Consider the following 25,080-nt stretch of genomic DNA (forward strand, 5'->3'; position numbering starts at 1 on the left):
TAACCCTGCTGCTCGGGATGTCAACCGTGTGGGGAGCGGAACGTGAACCCAGCAGAGGCAGGGAGCAGGTAAGTATGAATCGTCTTCTTAGACAGGCAGGCATTTGCTAAAAGCTCGTTATTCCCGCAGAACCCCTTTAAAGAGCACCTGTCGGCAGGATCAACTCCATGAAACCATTCATACGGGCTGGTGGGGACTGATCCTGCTGATTAAGGGGGGATCTGCCAGCAGTTTTGTACCTATGAAACTGGTTGACCCATTGCATGTTCACTTGGCAGCTGAAGGCATCTGTGTTGGTCCAATGTTCATATGTGTCCGCATTGTGGAGAAAAATAATGTTTTAAGATATGCAAATGAGCCTCTAGGAGCAACGGGGGCGTCATCATTACACCTAGAGGCTCTGCTCTCTCTGCACTTTGATTGACAGGGCCAGACATGATGTTTAGTTTTCACTTCCTGTCATTCAAATTGCAGAGGTCGTAGCAGCTGCAGAGAGAGCAGAGCCTCTAGGTGTAATGGTAACGCCCCTGTTGCATATCTTAAAGCAGGCATGCTCAACCTGCGGCCCTCCAGCTGTTGTAAAACTACAACTCCCACAATGCCCTGCTGTAAGCTAGCTGTAGGCTGTTCGGGCATGCTGGATATTGTAGTTTTACAACAGCTGGCGGGCCGCAGGTTGAGCATGCCTGTCCTTAAAGCAATGCGGGCACATATGAACATGGGACCAACACAGATGCCTTCAGCTGCCAACAGGTCAGCCAGTTCCATAGGTACAAAAGTCTGCTGACAGATGCCCTTTACATTGATGCCTGTCGTGTGAAAGCTGAGGTGCATGGAGGGACATGGCAGCACTGAAAAGCTTTCTGGACTATTAAAATTCCTGTTTGCGGATGTCGAATAATCCATAAAATCACGCAGTCTGCCCCATGCCGTCTGGTGGCGATCATTACGTTGCTGTATGTGTTATACTCGCGTTTCGTCAACCTGAAAAATGAATCCACAGCAGCGATTGATTTTTGTTAGGTTTCCATTTATTATATTTCTCCCGGCCCAAGCTGTGTAATACTGTCTCTGTACAGAAGGTATTACTGGAACACAGCAGCATGCACATCACAGTGTGGAGAGGCAGGAGGCAGATCGGATAAAGCTGCAGGAGGGTAGACTACGTCATCTAGAAGGAATGAGTCAGGGCCTGAAACAAGGCCCCCCGCTGCTTACACACCCATCATCTGCAACTTGTTGGCCGCTGTGAAACTACAATGCCCAGCATGCCCCAGGTTGCAGACCACCGCTGTCCTACATAACAGGTCTGCAAAGTGCACCGTCCTGCAGCTGTGACTGCTGATTGAACCCGTGCTGGCACGGCTGCCCATAGAAACAACGAGTGCGGTGAGAGTGCACATGATGGTTTATTACAGGGCAGCACTAGTAGTGAGACCAGCTGGCCGCGGGGCAAGGCTATGCCTACTCCATCGCCAGGCTACACCCTGCTGTAAACCGCCGCCGTCCCCTCCAGCCTAAGGATCTGCATACATAGCTTATTACATCGGTGAGTGTCGGCTTTTACATTGACCCATAATTTAGTTAACTAACGACCTGGGAAGTTAATATGTTTTAAATAGCTTTTTCATATTTTTTTTATATCATCATAGGCGATTTACTATCTGCAACATACGTTCCCAAGGATGCTAAGGATAAAACACAGTGTCCGTGCACGCGGCTCATCCGAAAGTGCTTCTAGAAGTGCGGTAACCTGGCGTAGTAGTCAACGCCACCACTAGGGGTCGACATTCAAGTGGGCCTGCATGGGGGGAAAAAAATAAGTGTTACGGGGTTTATTTCAAGAGACGCTGCCATGATGATAAATAGGGAGACCAGTGTGGGACCCTGATAGTTATACTGGTGGGGACAATTACACTAGAGACCACCAGCAGGACAGCCCCCCACAGGTGGAGAAGCACCCACCTGCCTCCAGATTGACAGGGATGGAAATTTAACCCTTTATTTTTATTTTTTTCAAGCAGCTAAGTGGCTGAGAGGGATCAGCAGCCTCTGGCACTCCAGCTGTTCTCAAACTTCAACTCCAAGAATGGTTCATTCACTTCCATAGAAGTTAAAAGAACAGCCAAGCATGTTTGCATGCTGGGAGCTGTAGTGCCGAAGGGTGCTGATCCCTGCAATAGAACCAGGTAGTGCTTTCTTTTCATCCCGAGGGAATTGCAGCCACTAGTCTAGCTCTAGAGCAGGGATGGCCAACCTGCGCCTCTCCAGCTGTTGTAAATCTACAACTCCCACCATGCCCAGCTGTAGGGCAGGGATGCTCAACTTGCGGCCCCTCCAGCTGTTGTAAAACTACAACTCCCACCATGCCCAGCTGTAGGCCAGGGATGCTCAACCTGCGGCCCCTCCAGCTGTTGTAAAACTACAACTCCCACCATGCCCTTCTGTAGGCTGCCCGGGAATGCTGGGAGTTGTACTTTTGCAACAGCTGGAGGGCCGCAGGTTGAGCATGCCTGCTGTAGGCAGTCTGGGCATGCTGGGAGTTGTAGTTTTGCAACAGCTGGAGAGCTGCAGGTTGGCCATGCCTGCTCTAGAGCATCACAATGAGGATCTTATTTAATGAGGTTGGTCATAATGAGACCTGCCAACGTGTGGTCACCCAGACATATTATGAAATGGATGACCTACCCTCAGGATAGGCGCCCCCATTGCTCCTAGAGGCTCATTTGCATATAATAAAACATCATTACTCTCAGCGATGCGGGCACATATGAACATGGGACCAACACAGATGTCTTCAGCGGCCGATGGCACATGCAACAGGTCAGCCAGTGTCATAGGGACAAAACTGCTGACAGATGCCCTTAACAGTTGAACCTCCACCAATCTGAAATATATGACCTATCCTGAGGATAAGTCATCAGTTTCATGAAAACTGAATACCCCTTTAATGAGGTCAGTCAGAAAGATACCCTTCGATATTTGATCACCCAGTGACATGCCAACAGTGTCTATCATGAGGCAACCCCTTTAAGAGTTAAGGTATTTACATATAATGTATATTACCAATTATTATTAAAAAGAAAATCCATCCTATACGAGTTAGGCCTCATGCACACGCCCGTTGTTGTGGTCCGCAGCCGAGCCGCATTTCTTGCGGCTTGGGTGAGGACCCATTCACTTCAATGGGGCCGCAAAAGATGCGTACAGCACTCATGTGTGATGCCCGCATCCGTTGCTCCACAAAAAAAATATAGCATGTCCTATTCTTGTCAGTTTTGCGGACAAGAATAGGGCTTTTCTACAATAAGCCCGTTCCGTAAATTGCAGGAAGGCACACTGGGCGGCTTCCGTTTTTTGAGGATCCGCGGAACGGTCGTGTGCATGAGGCCTTAGGCCGAAGCACAGGAGGATTACCTCGGTCACTGCTAGCCCGCTCTAGTTTCCGCTTCTATCTTCTGCTCTCCGTGTAGACCCTCCAGCTCCTGAGGCGGTGCAATGGTTTGCCGAATCGCTATGTCCGGGCCTCCTCCGTATATGCTAAAGAGGTAGTTCCAGGTCTCTTCAGAGATCTGCCCATAATCCGCACCTGTACAGAAGAGGGAATACATGGAGCTATATGAACGCAGCCCTGTCCTCGCTGTATAATCCGAGAGCACACCTAACTGTGACCATGCAACCAATCAGATTGCTGTATCCATTTTAAAGGGGTTTCCACTATGGACAAGATAGGGGTCTGCTAACAATAAAGTAATCACAGGTATCCCACTGATGCTACCCCCATCAATCAACCATTATCTGTGGGGGAGTCCAGGAACCGGGACTGAGATATTGATGACCTACCCTCAAGATAGGTCATCCATATCCGATTGGTCGGGGTCCGACAACCAGCGCCTCCACCAATCAGCAATTTCGGGCAGCCGACTGTGCCAGAAGACCCCTTTAATGGGCTGTTCAGGCAGGGATATGCTGGGTTTTGTACATGCGCTCTGTGATGACTGATATATTGGTAGAGGGGGTCCAATCAAATCAAATACTAGCGTTGGTGTCAAGGATTTCTCTTCATACCCTGTTTTGGCTGCACGTGTCCTCCACTCTTGGTCAGTGCCACCTTACTGTTATCGATTGGTCCTGGGGGGTCTAAAAAAAATAGAGAAATAGACGTACATGAACAAAGACTGCTGCCAAAAGATGTGCACACCATAGGGGTTCACCAAGCCGGTGACTACCCCATCACACAGGGGATAACCGAGGAAAATTATCTAAAGGGAGGACTATTGGTTCAAGGGGTTCAAAAACATGTCTACTCTCTTCCAAAAACAATGCCACACATGTCCATAGGCTGTGTGCGGTACTGCAGCTCGGTCCCCTTCACTGCAATAAGCAGCAATACCGGACACAACCCACAGGACAGATGTGGCGCTTTATCTGCAAGAAGGCAGCCATGTTTTTCTAATTGCTGTACAACCCCTTTAAAGGGTTATTCCCATCTCAGACAATTGGGGCATATCGCTAGGATATGACCCCATTGTCTGATAGGTGCGGGACCTGCACCTACATTGAGAACGGAGGCCCGAAAGTTGTGGAGGGCGCACTGCGCATGCACAGCCTCCCTCCATTCATTTCTATGGGCACTGGTTCAGCTATTTCCTGGGAACGGGAGCGGTGGGCGCACAAGTGCGGTGCGCTCGCATTCAGTACTATGAGGAGAGTGCTTGGTGGTGACCGGACCCGGTAAAACCGGGGGTCCTCCAGCCACCACTTTCCCCGGTCTGTTCTCGGTGTAGGTGCGGGTCCCAGAGGTGGGGGCATATCCTAGCCATATGCCCCCATAGTCTCAGATGAGAATACCCCTTAAACATTCAGTGTGAAGACTAGTAGTCTATATGTGTTCCCAATTAACTTCAAGGGCTTTACAACGCCTGCACCAGCACACCGGGACAGACCATGCCAGCCATACACTTGAAACCCTGTGTCTTCACTGATGGGACTGGAAGGCGCCAGTGCAGGGGGCTTATGGTATATTCAATGGGTTGTCCCACGAAAAATATTTAACATTTTCAAACCAGCACCTGGATCTAAATACTTTTGTAATTGCATGTAACTACAAATTTGGAACAGCCGCTGAGTTATTCGATAAAATGTATCTGTGTAGCGCCACCTGCTGTTTGCTCTTTTTCTAATTTCTCTGTCCTGCTCATTGAGGTGGAAGCACATGCTCAGTTCCATCCTTCAACAGCCACCAGGTGCAGCAGAAAGGACACGCCCACTGAGAATGGGCACGCCCCCGAGGTGCCAGCTTGAAACAAATCGAGCAGAACAATGAGTGGTGAGATCTCTGGATCCATGTGAGGTCCGGGGCTGGTTCCAGCTTTGTTAGAAAGAGATTATCATGTACTAGATTATGTATGGTTTTCATTTTTTAAAGGGCTATCGCATGATTAATGAAAAAAAATGAAAATCAGACATCATATGACACTGAGCATGTGCGGCCTTCTCAGTGAGCAGGACAAAGAAATAAGAAAAAAAGCTAACAGCAGGTGGCGCTGTACAGATACATTTTATTGAATAGCTCAATAATTACATGCAATTGCAAAAGTATTCAGATCCAGGTGCTGGTTTGAAAACTGTAGAATATTTTTCGTGGGACAACCCCCTTTAAGGGTCTCCATCTATGGCTGACAGGGGGTTAAGGGAAGATTCTGCCGCCCAATGGCTAACTTAAATCTTGCCTTGGTTTCTGGATACCAAATATATGCAACTCTTATGAGTATGTCGGATGGACACATAGCATGGAGGCGAGATCACATGCAAGGGGCTTCATGCCCTAAGGCCAGGAAGTTTGCCCTCTTGTGGTCACCGATGAAATGACACGGCACTTACCATTGTCTTTGCCTTTGACAAAGGCTTCCCACTCTCGAAACCACTGCATGCTGATACAGTATATGACGCTGGGAGACTCCTCCGCTTGAAAAGCTTTATTCAGCTAAACAGGAGACAGAAACAACAAAACCTCCATGAATCTTGATAACCGAGAAGTCCTATCCTGGCAGCTCTACTCCCGTTTTTTTTCATTTTTTTTTACATTTTCTGCTATTTTTTTCCTTAAAGGGGTCGTCTCACTTCAGTAAGTGGCATTTATCATGTAGAGAACGTTAATACAAGGCATTTACTAATGTAGTGCGATTGTCCATATTGCCTCCTTTGTTGGTTGGACTTATTTCCCATCACATTATATACTGCCCGTTTCCATGGTTACGACCACCCTGCAATCCATCAGTGGTGGTCGTGCTTGAACAATATAGGAAAAAGTACTAGCCTATGCATGCTCCCACAGTCCCAGCCACCAGACAGGCTGACGCTTTTTCCTATAGTGTGCAAGCACGACCACCGCTGATGGACTTGCAGGGTGGTCTGTAACCAGCAGTGTATAATGTGAAGGAAAACTGAATCCAGCCAGCAAAGGAAGCAATATGGACAATCACAATACATTAGTAAGTGCCTGGTATTAACTTTCTCTACATGTTAAATGCCACTTACTGAAGTGAGAACCCCTTTAATTGTAAGCAAAGTTTAATAAACTTTCCACTAGTTTGGGCAAACAAGGTGATGAGAACAGGAAGAGGAATAGTGAGGGGGAATGGATTCCTCTAGTGCTACCTGATAGTATGAGGCGCACCCCTGACAACCTGTTAGGTTAATTCAGGAATGTTTGGAGCTCTGACAACTAGCAGGTGAAGTAGCTCCTGATTATAGGCCCCTTTCACACGAGCGAGTTCCACGCATCGGACTCGCAGTGTAAGTATGCGGCAGCTCCCGTCCTGACCTCCCAGCACTGACAGGGTTACATATTGATTTATGATGCTATGTAACCCTTAGAGTTCTGGAATGTATTAGATAACACTGACAGCATTATGTCATTGTTATCCAATACATTCCAGAACTGTAAAGGTTACATAGCATCATAAATCAGAATAATGCTGTGTGTCAGTGCTGGGAGGTCAGGACGGCAGCTGCCGCATACTCGCACTGCGAGTCCAATGCGTAGAACGTAATACCCAAACTTCTGCTGTTGGGGAAGCAATGCTTGGGCATGCTAGATTTTTTGACATGCCCAATCCTTTGTTCCGCAGGACATAATTGTCTCTGAAGGTGTCTCCACGGGTGTCCATCTACGTTCCTAGCTGTACAGAGGAAGTATGAGAGGTGACAACATCCTGGCTTATTATTCAGCTCAGTATAGACAGTATGCAGTTAGCTCCCCCTACTGGTTGCTGCAGACAGCCACAATGTTTTGCCACAAAAAGGTGGTTATCTCACAAAAAATATTTATAACCTATAGGGCGCCAGTAAGGTGCAGTAAGGAGCAGCATGAATAGAGTGGTTGTCACAAATCACGAGTATAAGCGCTCAGTGTCTCCGTCGCCCCAAAAGACACTGAATGGAGCAGCAGGGCAAATGCGTGACCACTTATGCATTTTCCACCTATCATAGTTCACAGTGCATCATTGCTTTCTCTTCTTTCCCCATCCCTTCTCTCAATGTTAAAGATAGCAGCAGGGAGGGGCAGGAGGTTGTACACAGCAGATCGCAGAGTGGAGAAGGAAAAAGCATCCATGAAAGGGCAGCTCACACAGGCTGTAGATAGGGAGGAGAGCACACACAAGGGAAGGCAGCAGCATCCTGGACACACAGATCTCATATCCAACATGTGTTACTAAGAGGGACATCCATAAAAGTATGAAGCTAGGAGAATGTTATAACCTCCATATTAGGGGATCTGAAAATAGATAGGAAGGGAAGGAGGGAGAGAAGGCTGCAGCCTGAAACTTTTTTGTAAACTATGTAAAAATTATTTTTTCCATGTCAATGGTGTCCATATGCTTTAACCTGTAGAAGAGAGCACGGACATTGAGGGGGAGCACGTCAATGCCCGGAGAAAGACACATAACGAAATATAATAACGTAGTAAAGAGACTAATGATAATTGGAAAATGTCGCAATATCTTACCTTAATAAAAGTGTCAATCTCGGTTTTCCGGCGTTTTGCCAAAGCCTCAATTTCAACTTGACATATAGAGCAAACATACAGATGGTTGACAGCCGGGCCTCCCCCGAAACTGCAGGGAACACAATGCAAGATGCCGAATAAAACATCTAGATGAAGAATGGACTGGGCCGTATAACCACGCACTTCCAGACTGGCGGTACGCAGGCTATTATCACAGTATACCCAGAATTTTAAGGTCCATTTGATAATATATCTTATCAGAGCTTCCAGGGATTCAGTTTAAGGGAGTCGGTCACCGGCAACCTCCTCATCCCACTGTTTGCATAGACACATTGCTGTGGTTCACCCGGTTCAAACGCTGTTTTTCTTTTGTTGATCCAAGGCTCCATTCTTTAGTTACGATACCTTCTTATTTTGGTGCAATGAGAGCATCACCATTGCTCTTGTTGCACCCAAGATCCACTCCTCTCTGTGGTCAACCCCTCCCTCGCAAACAACTGGCTGGGGACAGATTCCCTTTAAATGCTAACATTTCTCATGCAGCCACCACTAGGGGGAGCTCATGGCATACAGGTCTTCCATTGAACTCAATAAGTTTGTCTTCTGTAAACTCCTAAGCACCCCCTAGTGGTGACTGTAAGCAGTGATCATTTTGTTGTTTAGCTATATGTATTCGTAGAGGAATTTGCATCTTTGACCCCTATTAAGATAAATTGTATAATTAAACTAATTCATGGAAATGATGGTTTTTAGCTAGTGGCACACTTTAACCTAGAGCCTGGCCAAGGATATCCGAAAATAAGCAAAACCACATGTCTGGCTGCCGAATATGATGTGTATTCCAAGACTGCCTGAGAGGGGAACACCCTTTAAGGGTCATTTCCCCGGCACAGTCACATAAGAAATAAAAAGCAAAGTCCTCACAGATCTCACCTGTTGTACAAATACTCCCATACACTCTGAGGCAGGATCACCACCAGGTCATCGATATAATGATACTTGTTAGGGGGAATTCCTGCAAAGAGACGAAAGTCAGCCATTCTCCTGGAAGTCCTAATGGTAGCGGCGCGTGAAGCTGCCATGTTCCCCTGCAGGACATTATGAAATCAGCATATTTTCGAGGGACACCATGGTGGACAACCCCTTTAAAAGGCCCGTATCATCACAAAATGACCCATTGTAAGTTTTTACATTAAGATATTTGAGAAAAAAAATAATTTGTGATTTATTTTTCAGTTTTCCATGTCGCTATCTATAAACAAATACTAAAATCCTGCAGTTTTCACTCTACGCCTCATATCAGGCTGACACTTCCTGTTCTGTCGCGATCAGTTCTCCTCTCATTATCATCACAGGCAGGATTACAATGTATATAGATAACACAGGAGCCAACAGTGATAGTAGGTGACGTCACAGCACGCCTTCTCCCCCTCCCTGTACAATGACCTCTGCACAGGTCATAGAGCATGCTCACAACACTCTCCCATAAGAGGTCAATCCCCGACTAGAGATTCCTATGGTCAATGTGGCAGCTGTAAAGGGTATCTCTGATTGCTGTTATCAGCAGCAAGATGGCCGTCACAGAAAATAAAAACTTAAAAAGCAAACAAAAACATCACTATCTAGATGATACATTCATTTTAAAGGGATTTTCCACGACTTAGATATTTATGATCTACCCCTAGGTCATCAACATGAGACGGGCAGGGATCTGACACCCCACAGCCCCACCAATCAGATGTTTCCGGCTGCTGCTGGTGCCGTAAACTATGGTGGACGGAGGAGGCAGCGGAAGACCCCATTCACTGTGCAGTGATCGTGTTGGGGGGACCGATGATGCGCCACCATGTTGCAGCTATAATCCTTCGCACAGTGCAAAGTGACAATCTGGCCCCTAGGTCAAAAATATTTCGCAGTCTTGTCATAGATGTTCCAATCAGGACTATCAAGCATGAGCTTAAAGGACCTATCTTGTACAGTCTGATAGGTGCAGGTTTCATCTATCTCGCCTATTTCCGTCAACCCTATAGAAGTAAATGGAGCGGTAGCCGCGCTTGCGCAGTGCACTTCACATTCATTTCTATGGGACTTCCTAAAATAGCTGAGTGCTCTTCTTGGCTATTTTCGGCGCTCCCATAGAAATAAATGGAGGGCGGCTGCACATGCGCTGCCCACTCTTGTGGGCTCGTTTCTAGAGATTAGATATTGTGAGCATAGCCTAGCAATAGGCCCCCAATGTATGAAATGGGCAAACCCCTTAAAAGGGGTTGTCCCATAAAAAAATATTCAGCAGTTTGGAAACCAGCACCTGGATCTGAATACTTTTGCAACAGCATGCAATTAAAAATTTAGCATAGCCACTGAGTTATACAATAAAATCTATCTGTACAGCGCCACCTGCTGTTTGTCCTTTTTCCCTATTTCTCTGTCCACCTCGATGAAGTGGACACATATGCTCAGTTCCATCCTTCAGCTGCTTCCTGAGCGGTGATAGATAGAGACTTGCAGTAGAAAGGACACGTCCCCTGAGCTGTGATAGAGACTTGCAGTAGAAAGGACACATCCCCTGAGCGGTGATAGAGACTTGCAGTAGAAAGGACACGTCCCCTGAGCTGTGATAGAGACTTGCAGTAGAAAGGACACGTCCCCTGAGCTGCAAGCTCGATATAAATCTAACAGAACAATTGGAGCAATGAATGGGGAGATCTCTGGATCCATGTGAGGTCCGGGGCTGGTTCTAGCTTTGTTAGTAACAGATTGTCGTGTTCTGTATGATGTCTGATTTGCAAATTTTCAACCCCTTTAGAGAGATATTCTCATCTTTTAAAGTGATAGCATATTGCCAGGATATTTATGATCGGTGGGGGTCTGATCTCTGGGAAGGAAGAGGTTACAGCACTAGTATAGCACTGCGTTCCCTTTCCTGTTTACCCTGCACATATGGCCGCCACAGTCTATGCATGAGATCCCAATGTCTTAGACCTGTGATGGCTAACCTCCGGCACTCCAGCTGTGTGAAAAGTACAACTCCCAAGATGCACACTTGCTTGGCTGTTCTCAGAACTCCATAGAAATGAATGGAGCATGCTGGGAGTCGTATTTTCACCACAGCTGGAGTGACGGAGGTTAGCCACCAATGTCCTAGACCTACCTCCATGACGGCAGAGGAAGCTTTGGTTAGTTATTGGTCCCGGTTCTGCAAAAGTGTTGAACTTGTTGAGCCATTCGCGAGAGATATAGAACTGTAGAAGACCGGATTCCTTCATGGCTGCCAGGGACACCACCTTTTGCCTTTCCCGCTCCGCGTCCTCGCTGCTCTTTCTGTGACCAGGACAGACGGACACATCAAACACAGAGGCACAGAGTGCTGTCAAGCCAACAGATGAGTGACAATAACTCCACTTACCAGTAGTGGGCGCTGCACTCACCTGTAGAAGAGGACGTACGCCTCTGCGTTCTGGACCACAGTCTCGTGCACCTCGGTGACGTACTGGTCATCAAACTCGTACCACTGACCGTTAATCCCGTTCTGGCAGTAGGATATGTAATGGCCACCTGGAACATAGCATCAGCGTCAAAATCTGTCTTGGTTTAAAGGGCATGTCCAGAGTTAAAGGTGTTGCATCATCTCGGACAGTGGGGGCATATCGGTAGCAATGTCCGATAGGTGCGGGTCCCAGAGGTGGGATCCGCACCTATCTTTAGAACGCAGTTCCAAACCGCACACGAGCAGCCGCCCTCCATTCATTTCTATGGGAGTACAGAAAATAGACGATATTTCCATCAGTCCCATAGAAGTGAATGAAGCGGTGGCCACGCTTGCGCAGTGCAGTTTCCCATTAATTTCAATAGAACCGCCGAAAAAATAGCAGTGCGTGACCAATAGGGATGAATGGAGGGTGGCATGTGCGGTGCACCCTACCTCACTTCCCAGCGATAATACAACCCCTTTAAAGGCGACCTTTCTATACTCTCCTGACATGTCCGTTTCACTAAATACTTGTATTTCCCATGTAATAACAATTCTGGAGAATCTGTTCTTATCATTTCCATTGTGCCATTCCTCTGTTATTCCTCCTGGAATAACTCAGGGATACCATTCCTGTTGTCAATGGAGTGTATCTTTATACAGTCTGGCACTGTATGAGAGAAGGCAGGGACCCCCCCCCCCCAACTGGTGTCTTAAAGGGGTTGTCCGGGTTCAGAGCTGAACCCGAACACGCCTTAATTTTTTCACCCCGGCAGCCCCCCTGACTTGAGCATTGGAGCAGTTCATGCTCCGATGTTCTCCTTTGCCGTACCGTGGCTCTACATGGGGCTGCCAGGAAGCCCGGTGACGTCACCGGCACTGATGGGCGGGATTTAGCGCTGCCTTAGCCAGTAAAACGACTAGGGCAGCACTAAAGCCCGCCCATCATAGCCGGTGACGTCACCAAACACACTGCCAGGCGGAAGCTTCCGCCCGGCAGTGTGTTATGATAAACAAAAGAGCCCGTGCCCTGCGTGATCCAGCGCAGGGCAAGGGAGCGCATTGGAGCATGAGATGCGCCGATGCTAGCCTCAGGGGGGCTGCCGGGGTGAAAATAAGGGTATGTCCGGGTTCAGCTCTGAACCCCGACAACCCCTTCAATACTGCATACGTCATATGTGACACCTCTGTCATTGTAAAACAGGCAGACTGAAGCAAAGAGAGGAGGGGAAGCGCTTGAGAAAAGGGACAAGCAGCTTAAAGCAACATCTAGTTACACAATCCTAAAGATACAAAATATAGAATGATATTCACATCTCCATCAGAGGGAAAGGAGGGCATTTACCCTCCGAGGAGTCAGAGAGCAGGAAACACCCCACCGACCATAGGCGGTAATGCAAGGTTTCCTACTTCTTGGGCTATGAGCATTCAATAATTATTGGCAAAGCAAAAAAAAGTTTTCCAGTTTTGTAAAAGCTCTGTAACTTTGAGATTAGATGGCTCACCGTTCTCAAGATTTCTGCTTGCCGTCAGTGAAAGGTAACATCTGTGATTCCCCATCCAGAGGCTAAAAACACGTCCAAGTGACGCAGGTGTAAGGCTCAAAACAAGGACACAGACATGATAAACCGCAACGAGCCATGCAACTGTGCGAGAGCAGTTTTCAGCCATTGCAGGTGAACCATTCACTGACAGATATCAGAAATCTTGAAAAAAGTCAGGAATGGATACAGAAAGTAAAATCAGAAGACTGAATAAACAAGCGGAGGGTCCTGGGAGAAGAACTTACTCCCTGCAGTTCCATGATGGCAGATAACAGCCAGCAGGTCGTAGGTGGTGATATGGGACACGCACTCCTTGGCCAGGAAAGGTCGGAGATTCAGGCCCTCCAAGGGGAAGGAAACATGGCTGCTGATCTTGAAGGAGTACATCACCTCGTGCCGGAAGCGCTTCAAGTGTATACAGAGGACCTGCGGAAACAGGCAAATCAGTGAAGCTGCAATGTGCGGAAATGTCAGAAGATGGGAAAGAAGAAGAAGAAGCTCACCTCCGGCAGCCGCAAAACTTTACAATACTTCACTCCATTTCGTAGCCTGAAACAGAGAAAAATCATAGATAAATAGATAGATAGATATGAGACAGATAGATAGATAGATAGATAGATAGATAGATAATGATAGATAGATGATAGATATGAGATAGATAGATAGATAGATAGATAGATAGGAGATAGATACAGACGTGGACAAAATTGTTGGTACCCTTTGGTCAATGAAAGAAAAAGTCACAATGGTCACAGAAATAACTTTAATCTGACAAAAGTAATAATAAATTAAAATTCTATAAATGTTAACCAATGAAAGTCAGACATTGTTTTTCAACCATGCTTCAACAGAATTATGTAAAAAATAAACTCATGAAACAGGCATGGACAAAAATGATGGTACCCCTAGAAAACACAGAACATAATGTGACCAAAGGGACATGTTAATTCAAGGTGTGTCCACTAATTAGCATCACAGGTGTCTACAACCTTGTAATCAGCCATTGGGCCTATATATATGGCTCCAGGTAATCACTGTGTTGTTTGGTGATATGGTGTGTACCACACTCGACATGGACCAGAGGAAGCAAAGGAAAGAGCTGTCTCAAGAGATCAGAAAGAAAATTATAGACAAGCATGTTAAAGGTAAAGGCTATAAGACCATCTCCAAGCAACTAGATGTTCCTGTGAGTACAGTTGCACATATTATTCATAAGTTTAAGATCCATGGGACTGTAGCCAACCTCCCTGGACGTGGCCGCAGGAGGAAAATTGATGACAAATCTAAGAGACGGATAATCCGAATGGTAACAAAAGAGCCTAGAAAGACTTCTAAAGAGATTCAAGGTGAACTTCATGCTCAAGGAACATCAGTGTCAGATCGCACCATCCGTCGTTGTTTGAGCCAAAGTGGACTACATGGGAGACGACCAAGGAGGACACCATTGTTGAAAACGAATCATAAAAAAGCAAGACTGGAATATGCCAAACTACATGTTGACAAGCCACAAAGCTTCTGGGAGAATGTCCTGTGGACAGATGAGACAAAAATCGAAGTTTTTGCCAAGGCACATCAGCTGTATGTTCACAGACGAAAAAATGAAGCATATCAAGAAAAGAACACTGTCCCTACTGTGAAACATGGAGGAGGCTCTGTTATGTTCTGGGGCTGCTTTGCTGCGTCTGGCACAGGGTGTCTTGAATCTGTGCAGGGTACAATGAAATCTCAAGACTATCAAGGAATTCTAGAGAGAAATGTACTAGCCAGTGTCAGAAAGCTTGGTCTCAGTCGCAGGTCATGGGTCTTGCAACAGGACAATGACCCAAAACACACCGCTAAAAACACCCAAGAATGGCTAAGAGGAAAAAATTGGACTATTCTAAAGTGGCCTTCTATGAGCCCTGACCTCAATCCTATTGAGCATCTTTGGAAGGAGCTGAAACATGCAGTCTGGAAAAGGCACCCTTCAAACCGGACACAACTGGAGCAGTTTGCTCATGAGGAGTGGGCCAAAATACCTGCTGAGAGGTGCAGATGTCTCATTGACAGTTACAGGAAGCGTTTGATTGCAGTGATTGCCTCAAAAGGTTGCGCAACAAAATATTAAGTTAGGGGTACCATCATTTTTGTCCATGCCTGTTTCATGAGTTTATTTTTTTACATAATTCTGTTGAAGCATGGTTGAAAAACAATGTCTGACTTTCATTGGTTAACATTTATAGAATTTTAATTTATTATTACTTTTGTCAGATTAAAGTTATTTCTGTGACCATTGTGACTTTTTCTTTCATTGACCAAAGGGTACCAACAATTTTGTCCACGTCTGTAGATATGAGACAGATAGATAGATAGATAGATAGATAGATAATGATAGATAGATGATAGATATGAGATAGATAGATATGAGATAGATAGATATGAGATAGATAGATAGATAGATAGATAGATATGAGATAGATAGATAGATAGATAGATAGATATATAGATATGAGATAGATAGATATGAGATACAGACAGATAGAATATAGACAGACAGATGGATCTTACTTTTTGCAGCGCTCGCAGCTATACATGTTATCACCTATCAGGAATAAAGGGACATTTAGAACACGGTCCTGACGGATGAGCAGTGGATCAGATCACACGTGGGCAGCTGTATACAGACAGGGGTGAAGATGTGTAACGTGGATCCAGTCGTGTCAGACGTGTTGCAATGTGCGCCACTTTAATGATGGTCCCAGTAATAAAAGACGTACCGGTGGCCAGTTCTGGGCGCACTGGGAGGTGTGGTGGTCTGTCCGTCACCTAATAACACTGCCTTACCTTTTAGCTCATCAGCAGCAAAGAAAGCAGCAAGACAGTCCTCCAGGGTGACCACGGGGCCCCAGAACCAGCTTGGGATGCAGGAGACCACAATCCTGGGGGAGCAGATATATGAAGAATATAAGAATGACGTCTAATGGAAATCTCGGCAGCAGGGAAACCCAAAGGAGATGTACTGCGCATGCGCCGATTACAGAAGCTAAGGCACATGCGCGGCCTCTCGGTGCACTGAAGTCCTAAGTAACATATTAATTAATGCAATGGTATATTTCGGATCTGGGCGACAAAAATACTGTAGTAATCAGCAGGATCAACTCTACCAGACAGTGGTTGATCCTGCTGACAACCCCTCTCACAGAGGACTGGAGCCGATACCTGCGGATGTACTCCATGAGAAAGGCCAGCCACCCCTGGGTGTTGTAGTTTTCTCCACAGGCGCCAGCTTTGACCACAGCACTTTGATGGATGGTAGAGTGAAGCTTCGCCAGGTCCTCCTTTCCTGGGATAGGAAGTGACAAGTCCTGAAAGGTCTCGATGGTGGTGGACACCTGAGTCAACACAGGAAGACGGTCATGTTAAAGGAACAGCCTCGAAATAAGGAACTAGGAATGGTTTGAAAATTAAAGGAACACTCCAGACAACATGAAATATCCAGTGCAGGGCCTGGGGGGGGCGAAGCATGACACAGGGGTTCTCTGAATCCTTGTCATGCACCTCCCCCTTAGGCCCTACTCTAACATAACACATGGTATGAACTTTCCCCGGAGGGTTCCTTTAAATTCCAGAAACATATCATATGGTTGTAGGGTGTTTTACATGCAACGGGCCAAAGACTTACCCTGTCACATGTCAGGCACTGGACCAGGCTCAGAATGGACCCATCGAAGATATCTGAAATGACGCTGCGATATCTGACTTCTGACCGCCGTTTCCCTCCGCTCGCGACTTGCGCTGTAAGAAAAGTGAAATTGACTGAACTTGAGCATCTTCTACAAGCGGGAGTAACAATATCAGGGTGCCCTCCTCAAAAAGGGCGTGTGTACACCTAAAGCCTCATGCACACTACCGTATCCATTTTGCGGTCTACAAATCGCGGATCCGCTAAATACGGAAGCGGTTCACGTGCCGTCCACAATTTTTTGTCAGACCCACTGACTCCAATAGGTTCTTGGTCCGCCTGTTGCAGACATATTCTATCTTTTTGCGGAACAGACGTACGGATGCGGGAAGCACATGGATGACACGCGTGCTTTCCGCATCCATAGGTCTGTTTTCCGGAAAAATAAAATAGAACATGTCCTATACTTGGTGACTAAATGCGGACCACTGAAGTCAACTGGGCTGCAAAAAACGTGAATGCAACACGCACCACTTCCGTACTTTGTGGATCTGCAAAAATACGTACGCTCGTGTGCATGGGGCCTAACAGTGAAGGTGAGTAATGAGAGGTTATAGCTCCTCCTAAGCCCTGAAAGCTATAGCAAGTTACAGTTAAAGTCCATTTCTGTAGAAGCTTCACTTAAAGGGGTGACCTGTCCTCTGGATGGGGTATCAGTATCTGATCGTGGGGGTCCGCTCACAGTAGCACCGCAGCCTTCTCTCAGCTCACCAAGCACAGCGCCGTACATTGTATAGTGGCTGTGCTTGGTATTGCGCTCAGCCCCATTCACTTCTATGGGTCTGAGCTGCACCTAGGCCACAGGACAGGTGTACATGTCATCACGTGGCTTAGGTTATGCTGCGAGAAGGCCGCGGCGCTACAGCAAACACCAGATCGGCGGGGGTCCTGGGTGTCGGACCCCCACTGATCAGATACTGATGACCTATCCAGAGAATATCTCGGAAAACCCCCTTTAATCTAGTTGGGGCTGGTTACAATATGTGCTGCTGTGAGGACTTTACCTTACGCTGGCCAAATATTAGATGCATGTCAGCCAAAATTGCCGATTTCAGCACAACCGGTTGACCATCTAATGACTACAATCAGAGATAGGGGAGATAAGGGTTGGACAGTTGGATATCAACATGCCCAATACCTTTGTTCTCAGGAAGATGAGAGTCTGGCAGGTGCTTCCTCCTTGCTCTCTGTTCAGGACACATGCATGCTTGGCCAAACCAAGCCTCCATGTGTCACGGCAGACAGGACCTCCGCACATAGCCTGAGCAGGGCATGACACCGTGTGAGAAAGGAGTCAGGAGTAATGGCTGTTGGCCAAACGAGCAATCAACCGACAGCTTTAGAGATCACTTTTATTGCACGCGGGTGAAATCACCACTGAAAGGAAATTACTGGAAGTGGCGCATGGTCCTTCCCCATTCAACAGTAGCGGCTAGGACTACATCTGATCCATCCAGGATTGGTCCCCTCTGTAGATCTTAAAGGGGTTGTCCAGGCTTTTAAATATTGATGACCTATCCTCAGGATAGGTCATCAATATTAGATCGGCGGACATCCAACACCCGGCACCCACAGCTGTATGACGGGAAGGCGAAGGCGCTCACAGTGTGCTCGTGCCGTCTCCCGTCTCTCTTCCTGCTCGCTGCTGGTTTGCCATAGACAGCAGCAGCGAGCATGAAAAGAGATGGGAGAAGGCACGTGTGCACTGCGCGCGCTGTCTTCTCATACAGCCCCGCCGATCTGATATTGATGACTTATCCTGAGGATAGGTCATCAATATTAAAAGCCCGGAGAACCCCTTTAATTTGCACTTACCCTTCTTTAAGACATAGGAGTGCGCCGTGCGTAGTGGGCTGGAGCGAGGGGGGCTGCTGGAGAGTTTTGAGTGCGTGTCAGGAGGGTGAGGGCTGCAGGACCGAGAAGAGCAGCGCATGTAGGCTTCGTTGTCAGGCTCTGGGGCGGCCGGAAAAGAAAAAAAATTCAATCAATCAATTGGGGTCATCAGATGATCAAACAGATCGGGTCACCTTATGATACAGGAGGGCGAAATAGGCCAGGCATTTGTTGAATATGGGGGGGGGGGGGAGCGGCAGATTTCAATACAAGCATATGATTTCTGCATGCAGGACTTTTGTCTCTGCTCCAAAATCATCTTCTGAGCGTAAACCTAACGGACCCCATTATAGTCTATGGGGTCCGTAGGCTTCGCTCGGCCTCAGTTATGTGCCCAATCCGTCCTTTCCGTTCTCCTGCTCCTATAACGGAGCAGGAGAACGGAAAGGCCGAACGCTGGTGTGAACTCAGCCTTAGGCGGGAAAGCAAAGGAATTCTTCTTCTGAAGAAACATGAGAAACTACTCGCCATCTAGATGATAGGAAATATTGCAACCCAGGTATATACGTGTATATTCTGCATTATACTGTTTTGTAAGGGTATTTTACATAATTAAGAACGTATTGGTTCTTCCCCTTTAATTATTATGTTACAGTCTATATTCCTTGTAATGTAGTGAGTCAGGAATAGTTAGTTCACATACACAAAGCCATTGTTCTGTGTGTCAGATGACCACCAGACCACCTTCCAGAGAGTGGTAGCCCAGTGATGGGAGCTTCCCCATTGTGTTGCAGGTAGACCTTTACTATTCTGTATGGGATTTGTCTGTTTTACCTTATTTATCACACTTAAATATTTTTATCACTTAGCCTGTGTAAGCCTATTTATTCTCAAATCTTTGAATTCACGTTAAAGCAGATACATAATTCTGAAAATAATATATTCAGTGCCTAAAGAGAACAGATAACCAAGATTTAATTATGTTTCATTAATCTTACTATATCAATGTATTACCGCATGACTAAGTCAAATTAATTGTATGTTTGCATATGTGATACCTGGTATCATTGCCGTGTCCACATCTGCATCCTCATCCGCCTGCTCGGAGCTGGTCCTGCGGTGACAATACGACAACCTTCTCTCTTTCAGCTTTTCCTTCTCAGAGATGGACCTTCCAGCTTCCTCCCTGATCAACAGCTCCATCTCTGACAACGAGCCCACCCCCCCTCCTCCACCTTCCCCATCACCCATCTCCCCGCCAGAATCACAGGACAGAAAGTCATCCTCTGTTGTGCCGCGCTCCATCTCCCGCTGCTCCTCCCTCTCCTCTTCTTCACGTTCTTGGTTATGACAGGCTATGGGTTCCTTAAGTTCTTCGTGTAGTTGGTCCATAAGGCAGCGCAGGAATTCCTTGGGTATCCTGTCAATGTACAGTTTTAATGAATTCTTAAGTCACCATTTAATTTAGGTAAAATATTCGTTAAAACCTATAGGTCCACCATTACAGCTGATATTCAGCTTTCCTAGAGTTCTGAATGGCTATGCAGCAGAAACTGGTCGTTGCATAAGGAGAATTTAAAGGGGTTTTCTCATCAGCTGTTTGAAGGCGCTGCGCCACTTGTGTCAAGCAGTTCACCCTCTTCAATGGTCACAACATTCTGTCTACCTGCGCGCAGTCCAAGTAGGAGTGATGCAGAATATTACGGCTTCCTCCCATTCACTTGAATGAGACGAGTTGCCATACCCTGCCGCCCTGCTTCTGTGCAGGTAGATACCCTATGTAACACAGACCAGGCTGAAGGGCTTGCATAAGCACCAAGACCCCTTCAAACAGCTGATGCGCACGTGCCAACAGTTGGCCCCACACAGATTTGATATTGTTGGCCTATCCTGAGGCTAGGCCATCAATATTCTGACCCAAGAAATCATACAGTGTAACTCACCTGTTGGGCATAGCCTCGAAATAAAGGGTTAACCAATTTGATTCCATGAGAAAGGCTTGAGGGCACTACGTAACTAGGCCTGAGAAGAAAATGGTAGAGTATTAGGCCCCTTGCAGACGAGCGCGAGAAGGTACCCAATTGCAGTCAGTTTTGACTGCGATTGCGGATTGCGTCCCGTTGTTCAGTTTTTATCGCACGGGTGCAATGTGTTTTGCACGAGCGTGATAAAAAACTGAATGTGGTACCCAGACCCGAACTTCTTCACAGAAGTTTAGGTTTGGGTTCAAGGTTGTGTAGATTGTATTATTTCCCCTTATAACATGGTTATAAGGAAAAATAATAGCATTCTGAATACAGAATGCTTAGTACAATAGCGCTGGAGGGGTTAAAAAAAATAAAAAAAATATTTAACTCACCTTAATCCATTTGTTCGCGCAGCCGGCATCTCTTCTGTCTTCTTCTTTGAGGAATAGGACCTTTGATGACGTCACTGCGCTCATCACATGGTCCATCACATGATCTTTTACCATGGTGATGGATCATGTGATGGACCATGTTATGAGCGCAGTTATGTCATCAAGGTCCTATTCCTCACAGATGAAGACAGAAGAGATGCCGGCTGCGTGAACAAATGGATTAAGGTGAGTTAAATTATTATTTATTTATTTTTTAACCCCTCCATCCCTAATTTACTTTGCATTCTGTATTCAGAATGCTATTATTTTCCCTTATAACCACGGATCGTTGGTGATATAGTGGCCATAAATATAATTATTATTGGTAGAACGTTTTTTTAAAAGGGGTTGTAGCTGGGACATATTGATGGCCCATCCTCAGGATAGGTCATCAGTATCTGATCCGTGGGGGTCCGACACCCAGCGCTCCCGCCAATCAGATGTTTGAGGAGGAGGAGGAGAAGGAGGCGGCGCTTGTATGAGCGCTACTTCCTCTTTAAGATTACACTACACGTCATCGCGTGACACAGTGTAATTACAAGTGAATGGAACAAGCACCTAAACTTCCGAGACGACATGCAGTGTAATCTTGAAGAGGAAATAGCGCGTGTACAAGCGGCCCCTCCTCTTCAAAGAGCTGGTCGGAGGAGGTGGCGGGAGTCGGACCCCCACTGATCAGATACTGATGACCTATCCTGAAGATGGGTCATCAATATGTACTAGTTGCACAACCTTTTTAAAGACCCCTCTCCCCCAGAGAATCTTGAAATTAGAAGACACCTTGCACTCTCCTGTATTGACCTCCAGCCACTGAAATCTGATGGAGTATAATGGCCGCTTACCGCTTCTTGTGCCACAGTTCTGAAATGAGTTTCTGATAGCTCTTGCACAGCGCCGGCTTCTTGTCCGTCCGCACCAGACCCCCGCACTCTAAAAAGAACTGCGTCAGTGGGGGGCTGCAAAAAAGGAGCACATCTTAATTGTTGAATATTTCCTACACAGTTTATGCTTAGTGAATGGGAAGAGATGAGAACAGTCAGGGTGGGCCGTCATGTGGGATGAAGTGCCCCCTTCGTGGGTCCTGATCTAAGTAGGCGCAGGGCTAGAACTGTGGGAGGAATATATCCATAAATGAAGAGTCGAGTGGGTGACACCAGACAAGATGGGGTAGTAAGCCAATGCCAAACACCTCTCTATCAAGATGCTGGAGGGGAGGGCCACGGATAGGGGAGCCACTTAGATGCCACGAACAGCACTGCATAGGTCATCAGTATCTGATGACCTGTCGATCAGCTGTTTGAGAAGGCTCCGGAACTCACAGTAGCGTCATGGCCTTCTTTCACCGCACCGAGCACAGCGCCGTACATTGTATAGTGGTTGTGCTCGGTATCACATCTCAGCCTCATTCACTTCAATGGGGCTGAGCTGCACCTAGGTCACGTGAACATGATGTCACATGTCCTAGGCCAAACTGCGAGAAGGCCGTGGCACTACTGGGAGCGCCGCTGCCGTCTCAAACAGCTGATGGGCGGGGGTCCCGGGTGTCGAACCCCCACCGATCAAACTGCGAGAAGGCCGTAGCACTACTGCGAGCGCCACTGCCTTCTCAAACAGCTGATGGGCGGGGGTCCCGGGTGTCGAACCCCGACCGATCAAACTGCGAGAAGGCCGTGGCACTACTGCGAGCGCCGCCGCCTTCTCAAACAGCTGATGGGCAGGGGTCCCGGGTGTCGAACCCCGACCGATCAAACTGTGAGAAGGCCGTGACACTACTGCGAGCGCCGCCGCCTTCTCAAACAGCTGATAAGTGACATTGATGACCTATCCTTAGGATAGATCATCAGTTAGATAATCTTCGAAAAAAACCTTTAACTGCCTTTCAGCCCCCAAGGGTTACAATTTAATAGAACAACCCCACTACAATGGTAGCTCACGGATGGCAGACGTCATCACCAAAATGGTTCTCCTTATTCAGATTACAGGTGACGGCCATACACCACACCACTGGTGGAGAAGATGCATGACCCACAGTCTTACCAGTTGGAAAGCGCCTGCAGTGCCGCATTCATGTAACACGAATTACCAATGTTCTTCATCCCTGTGAGACCTGGAGCCAAAAAGACGACAAACTGAATATCAATGTGAGGGGCTTTTCCACCTTAAAGTCCACGAGTCTAATGGCCACCATCACCTCTCCTAGACAGCTGCTCGGCATATCTGCCCAGCTATGCGGCCTTATCATTGGAAGGAAATGTATCTCCGTGTTACTATGCAGATCCGTAATTCATGATTCTAGGAAAGCTGGGTGACAAACCCTGTACTGGTAGACATATGGCAGATTTACTAATAGTGTCATACTTGCAATGGTCTAAGAATGTGAATCACAGTCTTAATATTGGACAAATTTACTAATCTGGTGCACGGAACTTTGTAAATTACACCAGATTTACGTTAGAATTCTGTCCGTGTGCAAGAATTTTGTCTGTGAACCAAAAAAACTGTCTAGATAAAGTTTACGCCACCTGTAAGTTGGCGTAGTTTTACTCTAGAAATGTGCCAAAGTTTTGGTGCATCTTCGGAAGCACAGGGTCAAATTTAGATCATGCACCTTAACTGGCAAGGCCACGCCCCTTTTGGTGAAGCCATGCCTTCTTTGTCGAGGAAGGTGTAGAAAACATAGAAAAGTGTGTAAAAATGTGGTGCAAAGCGCGTCGGGCAGTTTTCGGTGCAAAATGCGCCCAAAAACTGGCGCATTTTCAATAGAGAATTTGCCTCATTGTCTTTCATCTAAAAACTAGATTTTTGTACTTACCGTAAAATCAGTTTCTCTTCCGTTCATTGGGGGACACAGTCTTGACCTTGGGTATAGCTATTGCCACTAGGAGGCGACACTAAGCAAAAAAAGTGTGAGCTCCTCCTCTCAGCTATATCCCTCCTGCAGACACTGAGCTGATCAGCAGGAGCAGCCAGGAGAAGCCAACAGCAAATAATAAAAAGGAAGAAAACCGGAGATGGGTCATCCTGAAGAACCAGAAGGACCCATCTAGGAGAACCAGTAATGTACATACAGGGTGGGAGCTGTGTCCCCCAATGAACGGAAGAGAAACAGATTTTACGGTAAGTACAAAAATCTAGTTTTCTCATCCGTATCATTGGGGGACACAGTCTTGACCTTAGGACGTTCCAGAGAAGTCCCCACGGTGGGTCATAAATGAAGAAGCCAAGCTGCCAATCCGAGGACCGCTTTCTGCAAAACTCTACGCCCCAGAGAAGTGTCAGAAGATGCAAAGGTGTGCACCCTGTAAAACTCGGAAAAGTGTGCCGCCCTGCACCCCTGAAAGGCCGAAGCCCCATGATGTACTGCCCAACCATTGTCGGAGCAAAATGAGCAGTAACCCGGAAGGTTGGAGCCCGTCCACTGATGCGGTACGCTTCCACCATGGCCAAACAAATCCATCGGGAAATGGAAACTTTGGAGACAGCCAGCCCTCGTCTCGGTGCCACCCGGAATGACGAATGATGAATCCGTCCGTCGGAAAGAGGACGTCTGAAATAGATAGATGCGAATCCCCCAAGGATTCCACAGAAGCCGGTAAGGGGGCGCAGCGTGCGCCATCCCCTGCAGAAAGGTCCGAACCGCAGAAAGGGAAGCCAAATTCTGCTAAAAAGAATGGTGTCTGGATATCAAGGGCCAAAGAACTGCAGATGTGACAAAACTTGCCCCCCATGGGGGAGGAAGTAGGGAAGCCTGAAGGCAGAGGCCCCACACACTATAGCGGACTGCCAGAAGAGAAGAATGTTAAAGAATAAAAATAAAAAAATTCAGCAGACCTGGAAAGCAGGGAGGTCTGCCTCCTACGGACACTAAGCTAAAACTGATTAGCTCAGTGTCTGCAGGAGGGATATAGCTGAGAGGAGGAGCTAACACTTTATTTTGCTTAGTGTCGCCTCCTAGTGGCAATAGCTATACCCAAGGTCAAGACTGTGTCCCCCAATGATATGGATGAGAAAGCAGATATGTGATATCATCAGCTAAATAAGGGGGTTTTCTGAGGATTTGGATACTAATGACCTATTCTCAGGATAGGTCATTAATATCAGATC

At 46.9% G+C, this 25,080-nt stretch overlaps 1 protein-coding gene across 1 annotated transcript in view; it reads right to left on the reverse strand.

The window, feature by feature from the left end:
* Positions 1-861: 861 nt before the first annotated feature.
* The window catches only part of USP20 (ubiquitin specific peptidase 20), a 36,796-nt gene continuing 12,577 nt past the window's right edge, over positions 862-25,080 (reverse strand). The window contains exons 7-25 of the mRNA XM_044305672.1: positions 23,014-23,083; positions 21,819-21,932; positions 20,522-20,600; positions 19,637-19,988; positions 18,561-18,698; positions 16,686-16,798; positions 16,223-16,395; positions 15,848-15,942; positions 15,572-15,605; positions 13,528-13,573; positions 13,270-13,450; positions 11,440-11,566; positions 11,163-11,332; positions 8,945-9,026; positions 8,012-8,120; positions 5,884-5,986; positions 4,069-4,140; positions 3,418-3,589; positions 862-1,801 (exon numbers count right to left, since the gene is read on the reverse strand). Coding sequence (XP_044161607.1) covers positions 3,429-3,589; positions 4,069-4,140; positions 5,884-5,986; positions 8,012-8,120; positions 8,945-9,026; positions 11,163-11,332; positions 11,440-11,566; positions 13,270-13,450; positions 13,528-13,573; positions 15,572-15,605; positions 15,848-15,942; positions 16,223-16,395; positions 16,686-16,798; positions 18,561-18,698; positions 19,637-19,988; positions 20,522-20,600; positions 21,819-21,932; positions 23,014-23,083 — 2,219 coding nt within the window. The 3' untranslated portion in view covers positions 862-1,801; positions 3,418-3,428. The remainder of the gene's footprint in view (positions 1,802-3,417; positions 3,590-4,068; positions 4,141-5,883; positions 5,987-8,011; positions 8,121-8,944; positions 9,027-11,162; positions 11,333-11,439; positions 11,567-13,269; positions 13,451-13,527; positions 13,574-15,571; positions 15,606-15,847; positions 15,943-16,222; positions 16,396-16,685; positions 16,799-18,560; positions 18,699-19,636; positions 19,989-20,521; positions 20,601-21,818; positions 21,933-23,013; positions 23,084-25,080) is intronic.

The sequence above is a fragment of the Bufo gargarizans genome, chromosome 9, assembly GCF_014858855.1.
Source record: "Bufo gargarizans isolate SCDJY-AF-19 chromosome 9, ASM1485885v1, whole genome shotgun sequence".
Taxonomy (NCBI): domain Eukaryota; kingdom Metazoa; phylum Chordata; class Amphibia; order Anura; family Bufonidae; genus Bufo; species Bufo gargarizans.